The sequence below is a fragment of the Macrobrachium rosenbergii genome, chromosome 17 (assembly GCF_040412425.1).
Source record: "Macrobrachium rosenbergii isolate ZJJX-2024 chromosome 17, ASM4041242v1, whole genome shotgun sequence".
NCBI classification, from domain to species: Eukaryota; Metazoa; Arthropoda; class Malacostraca; order Decapoda; family Palaemonidae; genus Macrobrachium; species Macrobrachium rosenbergii.
Window position 1 is genome coordinate 36,783,265 of NC_089757.1, and position 15,654 is coordinate 36,798,918.

The 15,654-nt window shown below is 36.4% G+C and overlaps 1 protein-coding gene and 1 long non-coding RNA gene across 5 annotated transcripts in view; one reads left to right on the forward strand and one right to left on the reverse strand.

Annotated features, from left to right (window-relative positions):
* Nucleotides 1-15,654, forward strand: part of pb (proboscipedia) — a 236,190-nt gene that overhangs the window by 207,365 nt on the left and 13,171 nt on the right. For 3 of the 4 annotated variants that reach the window (XM_067119840.1, XM_067119841.1, XM_067119843.1), the window contains one exon: nucleotides 6,624-6,665. In XM_067119840.1, the coding sequence (XP_066975941.1) occupies nucleotides 6,624-6,665 (42 nt within the window). Of the gene's footprint in view, nucleotides 1-6,623; nucleotides 6,666-14,076; nucleotides 14,528-15,654 lie in introns of those variants that run through there. The other variant, XM_067119842.1, reaches the window with a different exon arrangement.
* The window catches only part of LOC136847861 (uncharacterized), a 558,451-nt gene that overhangs the window by 169,456 nt on the left and 373,341 nt on the right, over nucleotides 1-15,654 (reverse strand). The window lies entirely within an intron of this gene.

A 15,654-nucleotide genomic window follows, 5' to 3' on the forward strand; every position in this document is an offset into this window, starting at 1 on the left:
AATTTGATAATTATTTACTCTACAAGTTATAGTGTAAATTTTAAAAAAGACGGAAAATTACAATGCACCACTGCCAACCTTCTCTGTATAGACATCTAAGCTGTGTCCAGTTAGCATGCTCAGAATTTCATCCAGTCATTAGAGAGAAAGAACGATCATCAACGGAGGAGGTGCTAGAAAAAGCTATATATAACAAAAAATATTAGCAAGAACATTGGAAGTGTGAAATGCGTTTCTAAATTTTCGTGTCAGGAAATACTTTCAGGATTTTTAAAAGCAAAGCAATGGGACAGATTTGAAAAGAACCTCAAGCTATTTTGGAAATAATAAAGAAATTCGGTTTGCCTGTGCATAAATACATACATACATACATACATACATACATACATACATACATACATACATACATTCATACATACATACATACATACATGCATACATATATCATAAATAATACATACATACATAGACACATACACATGCATACACAAATATATATACTATGTATATATACATATATATATATATATATATATACATATATATATATATATATATATATATATATATATATATATATATATATATATATATATAGAGAGAGAGAGAGAGAGAGAGAGAGAGAAATTTAGAGATGAGAAATTCAGAAAAAAAAAAATTGTCAGAAATCAAGACAAATAAAAAACCTTATTAATCAGGAACAAGAACGAAACAAAAAAAAAAATAGTGTCAAAAACTGTCAAAATCACTAAACGAACTGAATGAAACTGATAATAAGAGAAAATTACATGATAAAGTATAGTAATCTGTTCCGTTCTCATCCCTTCTCAGTACACACGGCAATCGCAGAGTATCTTGGGAAGCTGCCAATGATAAAAAAAGACACCCAATGACCAATAGTATCAACGAAGTTAATGTTTAATAAGTCCTTCTCTTCACTTCTCTTCCTCCACCGTAACGTAACACAATCACAAAAATAAAATCGGCGAGTAAACTGCGCCGGGCCTGACTTCTGGAACCACCTAAGGTTCCTAGCTGGAAATTAATCGTCTGCAATCTGTATTTTTAATTGTTATAATTTTTATTATTTTTTTTACGATTATTCTCCATATAATTACTGTCATTACCATTATAATGAATTCTACTTTTTCTACTTCTTCAGCAAATGTGTGGATATTGCAGATTATCATTTTTATCATCTTATCTTATGAATCTAGACTGTGTTTATTGAATTTGTTTATTCAATGAATATGGCCCTGAGAGGAAATAAAGGATATTATTATTATTATTATTATTATTATTATTATTATTCCGTGAGATGTGTAATCTTGTCACAACCGCCCGTCGCCCGCCCGGCTACCGGCCCGTCTCCCGCCCAACCAACCCACCCAGAGGATGGAGGATGAGAGAGAGAGAGAGAGAGTGCGGTTAGAACTCAAACGAAGTGAATCAAATAACCGGTCAGGAATCGAGCCGGAATTTGTTGCCACATTGGCGTTTCCCCCCATCCGTTATTCGTCTCTTTCCCTTGTACCCTCTTCGGTAGTTTTTTGTGATTTTTTTGTGTGTTTTTTTTTTTACTTGGTTTGGTTGTTGTCCTGAGCTGGTATTACTGGACAGGCCTCAAGGAGAAGTGTTGCTTTTACTCTGTATAGCTTCAATTAGAACAAGTTTTTCACTCTCTGTTTCTGTAAGTATGTATGTTTGTGTGTGTGTGTATATATATACATACATGTATATATATGATATATACATATGATATATATATACATACCATATATATATATATATATATATATATATATGCATACATACATGTATGGATATATACATATATATATATAATATATATATAATATATATATATATATATATATATATATATATTATATATATAATATATTGTATATTTACAGTATGTATGTGTATATATATAATTATATATATATATACACCACTCAATCATTACCCTTTCAATCTATAAATTCATTCCTTACTAACAGCCTTAATTTTCCCTTCCCTTCGTTTTAATTCACTTCCAATCTCCTTTTCCCCTTCCACCCTCCACCCTCACCTCTCTCTCTCTCTCTCTCTCTCTCTCACTTTTTCCCCTCTCTAGCCATCCGTCTCTCGTCGCGAGCTGTTCTCCATTCTCCCTGGAACTTCCAGTCGGCAGCTCATCCAGCGTTCCAGATCGTAAACCGCCCAAGTGCTGGAGTCCAGTTTTAGGTTAGGGTCCTTGGCTTTCCAGCCGCCACACTCCCCGCCCCACCTCTCCCCCCCCCTCCTCCTCCGCCCCCTTGGCTGGGGGGGGAGTTACATACATGAATATTTTAATCGCGAAAACAAAATACTGTTAACTCGCAAGGGAAGACTTAACTTTTTTTTTAATTTGAGAGAGAGAGAGAGAGAGAGAGAGAGAGAGAGAGAGAGATGAAATATCAAGAAAGAAAGAGAGAAAAAAGGAGGAGAAGTTTCCAGAGGGTTACAAAGATAAAGTGTAAAAAAAGAGAAAGTGAGTTAATAAATAGTAAAAAAGGTGATAAGTTAGAATTAATAAGAAAAGATGATACCAAATAAAATATTTTACTCCCCTTGGAACTAAACACGAAAAGAAAAAATTAATTAAATATACATCTCCTTTCCCAACACAAACTTGAAATCCCAAAATGCAGTCGCGAATTTAAATGTGAATGAAATATGTTACTGTAACCAAAATAACATCACTAAAACCTTAGGAAATACAACAAAAATAATAATCGAAAGACCCTATAATAATTTGATGATGAAAATCACTTAACAAAAAAAATGATTGTAAGATTGACAGCAATTTACAATTAGCAAATAACTTGATAAAAGATAATAGACCAGAAACTAGCTAGCAATTACCAATCGAATATTTTAACAAATTTGTCAGTCAAAACGCTGGTGGTATCTAAAGCGTTTATTTTGTCATTACCTTTATAAATGCCGTTGGAAGGACATTATATTATTTACTCGTGGCTGTCTGTGAAAGTGCTCGTTTTTTTGTCTGTGTCTGTTCGTGTGTTTACGCAATATTTCAATCAGAGGTGATTACAGTTGGATGGACATCAATTTGGCGCGTTCATTTAAAGACCTACCCGATAGTAATGATAACCGTTTGAGAAGCAACGGGCTTAACAATTGATGATTTTTAATCGTTCCAAGATGGATACCCACTTGATGTTTCTCTTAATTTCGATCGAATTCACTTCGCTCAATCTTGAGATATTATTTTTCTAAAACACAAACACACAAAGAATTGGGTATACGGCAATTTAAAATTCATGGCCCGGGGTGAGATATGGTTTATACTGTACTGATTATTCTTGTTATAAGTTTTATATATATATATAATATATATATATATATATATATATATAGTAGATATATGTATACATATAGATCTCTCTCTCTCTCTCTCTCTCTCTCTCTCTCTCTCTCTCTCTCTATATAGAAAGAATATATATATATATATATATATATATATATATATATATATATACATATAACATAAATACTTAAATGACAGATAGATAGGATTACGAGAGAGAGAGAGAGGAGAAAAAAACATACATCAACATCAGCAACAGCACTCCACCTAAAAGGAGAGAGAGAGAGAGAGAGAGAGAGATAGCTAATGAGAGAGAGAGAGAGAGAAAACATAAGCATCAACATCAGCAACAGCACTCCACCTAAAAGGAGAGAGAGAGAGAGAGAGAGAGAGAGAGAGAGAAAGAGAGAGAGAGAGAGAGAGAGAGAGAACGCAATACTTTCAAATGAATCAATTAAAGAGTTTCCACTTCATAACGTATGCATTTTTTGTCTGGCCCACCTCGTAAAGCGGACCGAAGTTTACTGAAACAATAATAAACCGTGATTTTATGAGTGATATGTCGCAAGTTTAGGCGACACGGCCGAGTAAAATTTTTATGGTTTGCTGGAGAGAAGAGAATCTTCCCCCTCTCTTCTAGCACTTAGTGGGTGTCACAATTTTATAGGAGGGGGAGGAGGGAGGGGAGGGGGAGGGGAGGAGGAGGGGAGGGGTGGGGAGAGGAGAATAAAAAGGTGTGGGAGGTGGAGGAGGAGTGTAAATTTTATAGGAGGGGAGGGAGAGGCAGGGAAGGGGAGGAGGTGGAGGGAGGGGGTGTCAATTGTATAGGAGGGGAGGGAGGGGAGGATGATGGGGAAAATAGGAAGGGGCAGGGGAATGGGAGGGGTGTCAATTTTATAGGAGGGAGAGGGGATGGAAGGGGGGAGCGTTGAAAGGGGAGGGGAGGGGTGGGATGTGGAGAATAGGAAGGGAGGAGGAGGTGGGGGGGTGTAAATCTTATAGGAGGGGAGGGAGGGTGGGAGGGAGAGAATAGGAAGGGGAGGAGGTGGAGGAAGAGGTGTCAATTTTATAGGAGGGGAGGCGAGAGGAGGGGAGGGAGTGGGAGGGGAAAGAGGAAGGGGGAGGGTGATGGGAGGGGTGTCAATTTTATAGGAGGGGAGGTGACAGGAGGGGAGGAAGTGGAGGAAAGAATAGGAAGGGGGGAGGGGGATGGGAGAGGCCAATTTTATAGGAGGGAGAGGAGGAGTGGGAGGAGGGAGGAGAGGGAGGAGGGGAGGAGGAGGGAGGGGTGTCAATTTTATAGGAGGGAGGGAGTGGGAGGAGAGAATAGGAAGGGGAGGAGGGGACTGGGAAGGTGTCAATTTTATAAGAGGGGGAGGTGGGAAGGGGGAAAATGGAAGGGATAGGAGGGGAAGGGACAGGGGAATATAGGAAGGGATAGGAGGGGGAAGGGAGGGAGAGGGGAAGGGAAAGGGGGTATAGGGGAGGGGAAGGGATAAGGGGGAGGGGGCAAGGAGTAGATAGGAGGCCCCTTTAGGCTCTGCCACGTTTCTGAGGTCCCTCTCTCTCTCTCTCTCTCTCTCTCTTCTTCTCCTCCTCCTCCTCCTCCTCCTCCTCATCCGAAACACTACCCGCTTTAAAAAAGTTTTATTTCAAAAAGTACGACACAAACACACACACATACATACACACACACACACGCACACACAAAAGGAAGTTGCTTTTTATGAACGTGGGAGAATATTAAGGCCCCGTGATTGTTTCTTCCAGATTTATGTCTCCGGAAACTACTCGTGACTTTTCGGGCCCTCCGACAGTTCTGGGGGAAAAAATATAAAAATAGAACTATTCGATAAGACGAAATTCGCTAAGAGACATCACGGGAAATTTTGGGTACGTTTGGTAAAATTACTTCCCCAAAAAATGCATAAACAAAAATATTAAAAACTAGTTTTCCTTACAAATTCAAATTTTTATATGCAAGATATATAGATATGTAGGTAGAGTACATACATACATACATAGATGTATGTTGCGAGTAAGCTGCATTACGCATTTTTGTTCAGTTGAAAATTTAGGCAACTATGCTTGAAGAGTATAAAATGGCGTTTTCCATTTTGAGGTGAAAATAAAACATAAAAAAATTAATTAAAGTATCGTTGACATATATCATGTAATTCACTCTAAAGTACAGTTCTTCCTTCGCAGCCAATAGCCAGAATATGTAGTAACTGACTTGCTCTAACATAAATCACAAAAAGAGCCAAATACCAGTAATTAGCTAATAGAAAAAGGTGTTATTTAGTGAATTTCATTTACATATTCATCGTATTTACGTTAACAGAGATTTACCGTCATTATTAAAAAAAAATATATATTCAGTCAGTGGGTGTGGATATCCCGTAGCAACTCCAGATCTCCTGGGATCTTGCCTATGAAGAAGCGTCACAGACCTCAATGTGATGGTCATTTGTTTGCAAGACAGACAAATACAAACATTCGATTACTTCCAGGCAACCAAACTCCCCGCACACCATGGCCACTAACCCTCGATGGAGGAGGCAATCAGTCAGTTACTCATAAAGCTTCATTATCATAACCATCATATCATTATCAGCTATTGTTATCATCGGTCTTTCCTTCATTAAATGAATATATCAGTTATTTAGCAGTTTCAGCTCTCTATCATTATTGCTATACTCGTAGTGCTTATGCTTCCACCTTCAGCCTGCGAGTTGGATTCTGATAGTCATTAGAGACATCCTGCCATTACAATAACCCCTACAATTTTGCTTTTCCTTTCTCTGGTGCCCATACGTTTTTCACGCCCTGTACCCAGGTCCTATAGAAGTTCTTTGCCTTCTCAACTTGCCAAGATACCCTCACAAGCCACTAAAATTCTGTAACTACTTAAAAACCTCTTTGAAATATTAGTTTTATGAAAGCATGACTTCTCTCCCTAAATGCATATCATTAATCTACACACCTGATTTAAGTTACTGTGATATAACTGTGAATAATGAAAATTATTTTATTTTTCTGTATCTTAAAAGAGATCACTTTAACCGATGTTTCAAGGGCAAGATTTTTAAATTTAATGATTAAATTTAGCTGTGACGCGGACCAGCAAAACCTGTCCGTGTGGTTGCGTGACAGCTACAACTGATATATGCACGGGCTCTTCTTTTTTAAGTGTAAACAACATTTTTGAAGAAAATATTGGACATCTAACTTTACATATTCACTAACATCTGTTTTCCACCAACAGATGTTTCACCAGGTGTCCCAAACCAGCGGCAATACTCCAGCAGTAAGTACAAAAAAGAATTCTTCGCTTAGTTATTACAGTTATTACAAGTAGGTGTTATGTTATTGAAATGGTTAAGTTTTAGGTTGAAATAAAAATAAAGCATATGAAATCTGTGCGATGAATTTTCCTATGTGCTTTGAATACATAACTACAGAGGAGACTACATAAATAATCCTTCCTGCATTTCGCAATACTGGTCTTTTTGTAATCTACATACTGAGGTAACTGCTGTCCTAACATTAACATTCAGTACATAAAATAATGTTAATTTGTCACTAGCATTAACATTTTCAACATTGAGAAGTCTGGTAAAGACAATGTATTATACATTCATAATGCGAGGCGATACTTCACAGAGAGAGGCATACATTTTATCAGCTGGAGAGAGAGAGAGAGAGAGAGAGAGAGAGAGAGAGAGAGAGAGAGAGAGAGAGAAAATCCTTCATATCAAGAAGCATACATTTTATCAGATGGGTCCCCCGGATTCATGTGAGACGAACAGAGAGAGAGAGAGAGAGAGAGAGAGAGAGAGAGAGAGAGAGAGAGAGTCCTTCATATCAAGAGGCATACATTTCATCAGCTGGGTCCAGAATTCAAGTGAGAGAAAGAGAGACAGACAGACAGACAGAAACACATGATCATAGCTTCATTAGCTCTCACCTCCTATTTTCATTTATGATTAGACTGATATCAACAGATGTAAACGTGATAAAATCAGCTAAACCTTTATAGACTTACTGTGAGGATGGCCAGTGTGTGTGTTGGGGAGAGAGGATCATTATATCACGAAATATTTCAAGTGTTATATCAATAACGATGACAATGATGGAATGATGAAGATGATGATACTGTATGGAATCAGCTCCTTTAGGATGGAATAATGATATTATTGTATAGAATTATTAATGAATTTATCAAAAATTATATAAACCACACTTAATTGCAAAGATCACTTCACCTATTTATGCTAAAAATTGCCTCCAGAACCAACTGACCGCTAAAATAATAATAATAATAATATGTAATAATAATAATATAATAATAATAATAATAATTATTATTATTATTATTATTATTATTATTATTATTATTATTATTATTATTATTATTATTATTATTATTCAGTAGATGAAACCTATTCATGTGGACAAGCTTCACCAAAGGGCCACTGACTTGAAATTCACTCTAAAGAATTATTATTATTATTATTATTATTATTATTATTATTATTATTATTATTATTATTATTGAGTAATAAAAATCCACTCAGATTGTTTTTCACGAAATTGTGAATCTATTAGCATTATTATTATTATTATTATTATTCAGTAGATAAAATCTATTCATATGGAACAAGCCCACCAAAGGAGCCACTGACTTGAAATTCACTTCTAAAGAAATATTATTATTATTATTACTATTATTATTATTATTATTATTATTATTATTATTATTATTACTCAGTAGATGAAATCTATTCATGTGGAACAAGAGATTCCACTTATTAAAAAAGTAAAAATAAATGAATAAATAAAAACGAAACCTCCGAATTCCGATTATTTGATTTGGTTATCACACTCAATGGCATCGCTACTGGAAGCTGCTCTGATGAACCGTCGACTTAAGAGTCGACTCAATGCTTTGGTTCTCAGAGAGTGGAAACAATTCGACGCTGCAATCTGGAGGGTTGCGTAAGCCTGCTCGACACTTCAAGGAATATTTATTAGATTTCATAAATTGAAGGGATGCGTGAACTTACTCGACGCTTCGGTGAATATTTATTCGACTTCATAAACTGAAGGGTTACAAAAACCTATGCGACACTTCCATTAATATTTATTAGAATTCATAAACTGAAGGGCTGCGTAAACTTACTCGACACTTTAATGAATACTCGACTCCATAAACTGAAGGGTTACGAAGACCTACTCGACACTTTTAATGAATATTTATCGAGACTTCATAAACTGAAGGGTTACGAAAACATACTCGACACTTTAATGAATATTTATTCGACTTCATAAACTGAAGGGTTACGAAGACCTACTCGACACTTTAATAAATATTTATTCGACTTCACAAACTGAAGGGTTACAAAAACCTACTCGACACTTTAATGAATATTCATTCGATATCATAAACAGAAGGGTTGCGTAAACTCACTCGACACACCTATTCGACACCCTGATGAGTACTTATGAAAAAGTGAAAGTACACATGACAGAAAGTACTTAGATTCTGCACATTTACCAAAGGTACACAACAGGTGTTGATTTTACTCACAGCTTAAAAGGACTCGGTCCTAAATCATCAGCGTGTTATTTGCAATGACTATGTAATTCCATGAACTAACCCCTGGGTAATTTACCGCAATATTTACTGTTTTATTCCAGTACTTACATGGTATTTTCCTCCACTCAGTACACACACACACACACGTGTGTATGTGTGTGTATATATATATATATATATATATATATATATATATATATATATATATATATATATATATATGTATGTATGTATGTATGTATGTATGTATGTAATGTATGTATGTATGTATATGTATAATATATATATATATATATAATATATATATATATATATATATATACTAATTGCATATAAAATGTACTCAGTACTGAGGAAAATGCCCACCCTTATCTCATACGACTGACAAGACATCTTGTCGAGTTACTAAAATGAAATCATCAGGCAAACCTATTAATTACTCTACTGTCATTTCCATACATCAGACTTTACAGGTATTTATGTAGTCAGTGTTTAACATTTGAATAAAATATTAATTAATGAAATTAGGAGAGAAGCCACCGTAGACTTTTTTTACAATTTATCCAAGTTACTCTCAGAGCATTGTGCAGGTATATTATTATTCCACAATTCAGATTTATCTTGAAAATCGACCGCAAAATATAGACGTGGAATTAAAATATACATATACATTGAAAACCTTGAAGAGCATAAAAAAATATCTTCATTCGTAAATAAAAATCATGCGTTCCATTAAGTTTACATTCGAAGATAAAAGCATATTACCTATACAATATAGGTCTAGTGCAGTGGTTCTCAATCTTTTTTTTTAGTGATGGCACCCTAACTAATGCAATCATTACCGCGGCAACCCTTCTTATTTAATAAACTTCTTATTCAAAAAATAAAATTATTATCCACACTCAAACCAAAATCAGCATAACCATACATGCAGAAATATCCTGTACAAACGAAGAGCATATCAGAAGAATTCGATAAACATAATTAGAGTAGACACACTGATAACAATTATATGAAGACTTCTGCAAACTTCTTCTTTTTTTACAAATGTTCTTTGAGACGATCTAGCTAGACAAAATTCATGACAATCTTGCGGCACCCCTAGGCACTGTCCCAGGGTGAGACGACACCCAGTTTGAGAATCACTGTTCTAGTGGAATAGCGTGGAAATGCATTGCACGAGATGCTTTCTACCTTTCAGACACAACACACGTACCGGAAGTACATCTGTTATGCAGTGATGATTCAGCAAAACAAATAATAACACAAGCGGCTTTTTAACTTCACACTTCTCCTTACAAAGCTACGAAAAGTTCACTATGAGATATTATTATTATTATTATTATTATTATTATTATTATTATTATTATTATTATTATTATTATTCAGAAGTAGAACTCTATTCATATACAACAAGCCCACCACAGGGGCCACTGACTTGAAATCCAAGCTTCCAAAGAATATTATTATTATTATTATTATTATTATTATTATTATTATTATTATTATTATTATTATTATTATTATTATTCAGAAGATGAACTCCATTCGTATACAAGAAGCCCACCACAGGGGCCACTGACTTGAAATTCAAGCTTCCAAAGAACATTATGGTATTCATATAAGAAAAGGAACAGAAGGTAATGGAAAATACAGAAAGACGAGATCACTTATTAAAAAAGAAAAACTAAATTAACAAACTATTAAATAAATAGATAGAAATAAGAAAAATTTTGAAAATGCAATGCATCTTCGCTTGATCTTCTGAAGTTCCAATTGCACGACACTGTCTGGGAGGCTGTTCCACACTCCAACGGTGTGACTGGATAAAGGACCTCTGGAACTTTGGAGAAGTTCGACAGCGAAGCACATTTACAGCATACTGGTGCTTCAGCTGTTCAACAAATCTGGCTGCTCTCGGCATCAGGAAAAGGGGGTAACAGGGATCAATTTTCAACGTGAAAGATTTCTGTCAATTTTCTGATACCCAAGAAGTACATTTGGCCTAGTAATCAATTTCTCAAGAGGGCTTTTTGTAGTCGTTCGGACTACGCAAAATCGGCAGCATGCAATTCCACGAAATCTCACTCTGCAATACCCGTATACCTGAAGTTGATGCTCTGAACATATTGATGACGTAGGTCAGGTAACGTGGGGCGGCCATATTGGATTCAATCTGAAAACACAATGGGGACCTGCTTCTGCTAAATAATTCATGCTATGTCACACTTCACATGCATAGCACACACTCATACAAGTCATACAAGGTAGTTCACTGCGTCCGGTGACTCCAAACTCAAATAAAGTTTGCCATGATTTCTGAATTATTTTGTGTTAGACTGTTTGTGCAATTCCATTATCTAATTCACATCTGATATGAAGACTACCGGAGATGAGGCAACGTGGGTATTATATAGGAAAATGACTCAATTTTCGTCGTTTTCGTGATCTGGCCTCTTAAGTACTTTATAATATATACAGTATGTATGTATATATATGTGTATATATATATATATATATATATATATATATATATATATATATATATATCACTAACAACTGCAATCACATACTCTCTCCTAATAAATATAAATCCTTTACATTATTTAAAACCCCAAATTGCCTGGCTGTCAATTTTAAGCCTGATCCCACCGCGACAATTTCAAGATACTTTGGCCTATAACCTTGGTTATAACTTAAAAACAAGTAAAAAATGCGCTTAAGTTTCTTCGGCGCAATCGAGTTTTCTGCACGGCGCTACAGCGTATAAACAAGGCCACCGAAAATAGATTTATCTTCCGGTGGTCTCGGTATAATGCTGTATGAGCCGCGACCCACGAAACTTTAAGTACGGCCTGGTGGTGGCTCTATCTTATATCGTTGCCAGAAAGCACGATTATGATAGCTTAAACCAGCAAATAAAATACAAAATTACTGAGGCTAGAGGCTGCAATTTGGTATGTTTAATGACTGGAGGATGGATGATCAACATACCAATTTGCAGGCCCCTAGCCTCAGCAGTTTTTAAGATGTGTGCGGACGGAAAAAGTGCGGACAGAAAAAAGTGTGGACGGACAGACAAAGCCGGTACAATAGTTTTCTTTTACAGAAAACTAAAATATACGCGTCAGATTAGCCAACAGCAGAAACATGCTTCTAAAACTTCCTTGGGGCTGTTACCTTTCATTTATCTAACCAACCAACGTGCCAAATTAATCTGCATTTAGGAACCATTCTCCCATGCCAAAACAACCGACACGCACAGGGCGCAATGTATATTCACAATTGTCACCAAATAGCTACCAAGATCTAGCTTACTAGAATCTAGTATGGTTAATCGAAAACCTCAAAGTGTAGAATAAAGAATCCTGAAGTCTAAATAACTTGTCATAAGAATCAGGAAACGTGAGCCACGATTCCAATGATTTCTAATCTATGAACGAGAGAGAGAGAGAGAGAGAGAGAGAGAGAGAGAGAGAGAGAGAGAGAGAGAGAGAGAGAGAGCTCAATATCTGAAGATCTGAAGTCAAAGTAACTTGCCCTACGAATCGAGAAACTTGAGCGACGATTCTGGTGTTGTCCCAAGTCCCTTTTCTATGATCCTTACCTTACAGACCTTACAATTCGTTCGGGTTGCCCCAGGTCCCTCAGTGTGAGGCGCCTTTGATGTCTACCAGAGAGTTGCTAACGCATCTTCCGACATATTTTGCATCTTCCAGTCTTGATGGTCTGGGATGCATCTTAGATATTTGTCGAGCTTATTCTTAAACACACTACGCTCACTCCTGTTATGTTCCTCAGAGAGAGAGAGAGAGAGAGAGTCAGTCTAGACACATGGTTCACTGACCCGGACCTCTTATCTGATCTCTGACAAATTGATGAGGAATAACCTCAATTTACATCAATTTTTAAACATTTTCTTTTACCGAAGTAGCAAGAAATCGCATTAACAAAATAGTACAGTATCTGACAACCTGTCACACACACACACACACACACACACTCTCCCCTTCTCTCTCTCTCTCTCTCTCTCTCTATATATATATATATATATATATAATATAAATATTATAAATATATAAATATATATTATATACATTATATATATATATATATATATATATAATGGAGCCCAGAAAAGTCAAAATGTGGAAAATAAAGGCTATATATTCAGAGCCAAAACTGTCTCTCTCCTCAGGCGTTTCTATGGGCTCCCCTATAATTGATGGAATTCTGTTTTAACCACAAAAAATTCTACACATATAATATATACATATATATATATATATATATAACTACGCATCTACTACCGAATTACTCATAAAAATTACAATAGACAATAGGATTTTAATGATGTTTCAACAAATGACACTCCTCATAACCAGTGAGTTTAAAAATGTCTTATCGTAGGTATCCGTGTTGACTATATAATTAAGCATTACTGTAGATACTCACCAGAGAGAGAGAGAGAGAGAGAGAGAGAGAGAGAGAGAGAGAGAGAGAGAGAGAGAGATTTATATCATTCTAAACAATAGATGGACAGATATTGAAAGCAAAAGTTGGAAAAACATGTCCTGGAAGAAACAGTGGACGCAAATATTCTCTATCTTATGCAAATTTGTTCCCAAAAATGTACTGTATTCCCGTGAACGATTTCCTGAGACTTACATAGTAGTATATATATATATATATATATATATATATATATATATATATGTATGTATGTATGTATGTGTGTGTGTAAGGCTTGAAAAATCATGTCTTTACCTAGTCCAAATTTGGTGCAAATAAGAGAGAGAGAGAGAGAGAGAGAGAGAGAGAGAGAGAGAGAGAGAGAGAGAGAGAGAGAGAGAGAGAGAGAAATGCAAATGCATTCTCTTTATGTTCCTGCTGCGACAGTATATCACTTTGGCCAGTTGGCGAATGGAACGAATACACACATATACACACACACATACACAAACACACACATACAAACACAGTCACTATCACACCTGTGATGGCAGTGGGAAGTGGAGATACGGTGAGGGAATATGTGTGTGTGTGTGTGTGTGTGTGTGTGTGTGTGTGTGTGTGTGTTGTGTGTGGGGTTAGAGTTGTGTGGGGGTAAGACGTGATGCAGGGAGTGAGCTTGGGAGAAGGAACGAGTTAGTTTCAGTGAGTACATTTGTGCTTTGTCTCTGACCGCGGGTGGTGGTGACTTGTAGAGAAACTGAGCCGTATAGGGGTGGTGCTTATCAGTGAACCTCCCGTTCATGTAAGAAAATGGTTTGGAAATACCACTCTCCGAGATTCCAAGATGAAAAATAGTGTCGACAAGTCAGCCGTGCCCAAAAAAAATCACAGATATCGTGTGAAAAGGGTAAACGCTGACATGAACATGATTACGAAGATGAAGATGGAAGAGATGTGTGCACATGATAAAGTGGGCGTGGCGAAGAAGCAGACAGAGAACGAGACGATGTTCATCATCAACTTGGAGAACAGGAAGACGTCGCTGCAAAGAGCAGCAGAGAGAAGACGCGACAGGGAAGTCGAAGAGAGTTTCCACATCAATCTGTCCTCAGAAGGTTAGCTTTAAAGTTAACGAAAGTACAGATACAGAAATACAATTATTTTGCGAGGAGAAACGTGACCAGAAGGAACAAAATTAAACATATTTCACGGTTGCTTACTTAATTAGATTTCTGTAGTAAAACTCGTGGTAATGAACCAGAACGTAATTAAGTTAAAATATGCCGAACTCTCTCTCTCTCTCTCTCTCATTGATGTTTGTAATTACGATGATTTCGTGTTGGCGGGTTTTGAGATGACTGCCAACAGCTGTTACAGACATAAATCTATGCTTCATCGAAACAAGGAAAAATCTTGCAGTAATTCTAACATGGAGATACCGCAGAATAGGGCTGTTTTCCCAAGGGTACCAGAATCAACATGCACAATTACACAGATATGCATATGCATATACATACATATAAGGGGAATAGTCACTGAAAAAACAGAGCACTGAGTGGGTCATAACGATATTCATGTCACTGTGGGAGGTGCAAGGTATGATTTTAAGTCATTGTGGAAGGTGCAAGATATGATTTTAAGTCACTATGGAAGGTGCAAGGTATGATTTTAAGTCACTATGGAAGGTGCAAGGTATGATTTTAAGTCACTCTGGAAGGTGCAAGGTATGATTTTAAGTCACTATGGAAGGTGCAAGATATGATTTTAAGTCACTCTGGAAGGTGCAAGGTATGATTTTAAGTCACTATGGAAGGTGCAAGATATGATTTTAAGTCACTATGGAAGGTGCAAGGTATGATTTTAAGTCACTATGGAAGATGCAAAGTATAATTTTAAGTCACTCTGGAAGGTGCAAGGTAAGATTTTAAGAAGGGAATTAAGACAGGTAACAGACGAGTCGACAGGGGAAGAACAGCGTGGGTTTACTAAGGAAGAGGGTGCGTGGATCACGTATCTGTTAAGAAGCAGTTTAGTAAAATGTTTGAATGCAAATGGAAAAGTTGCAAGTGGCTTATATGGACCTAGAAAAACTTGTGATAGCAAATATTGAAAGCAATACATGTGTGTGAAGAGTAAGTTGTTGAAAGTAACTAAAAGTGTTTTTATGGAAGCAAAGCATTTGTGAGAATATGTAGATCACAGAGTAAGTGATCTGTTGTAGAAGTGGGTCTGCAATTAAGTC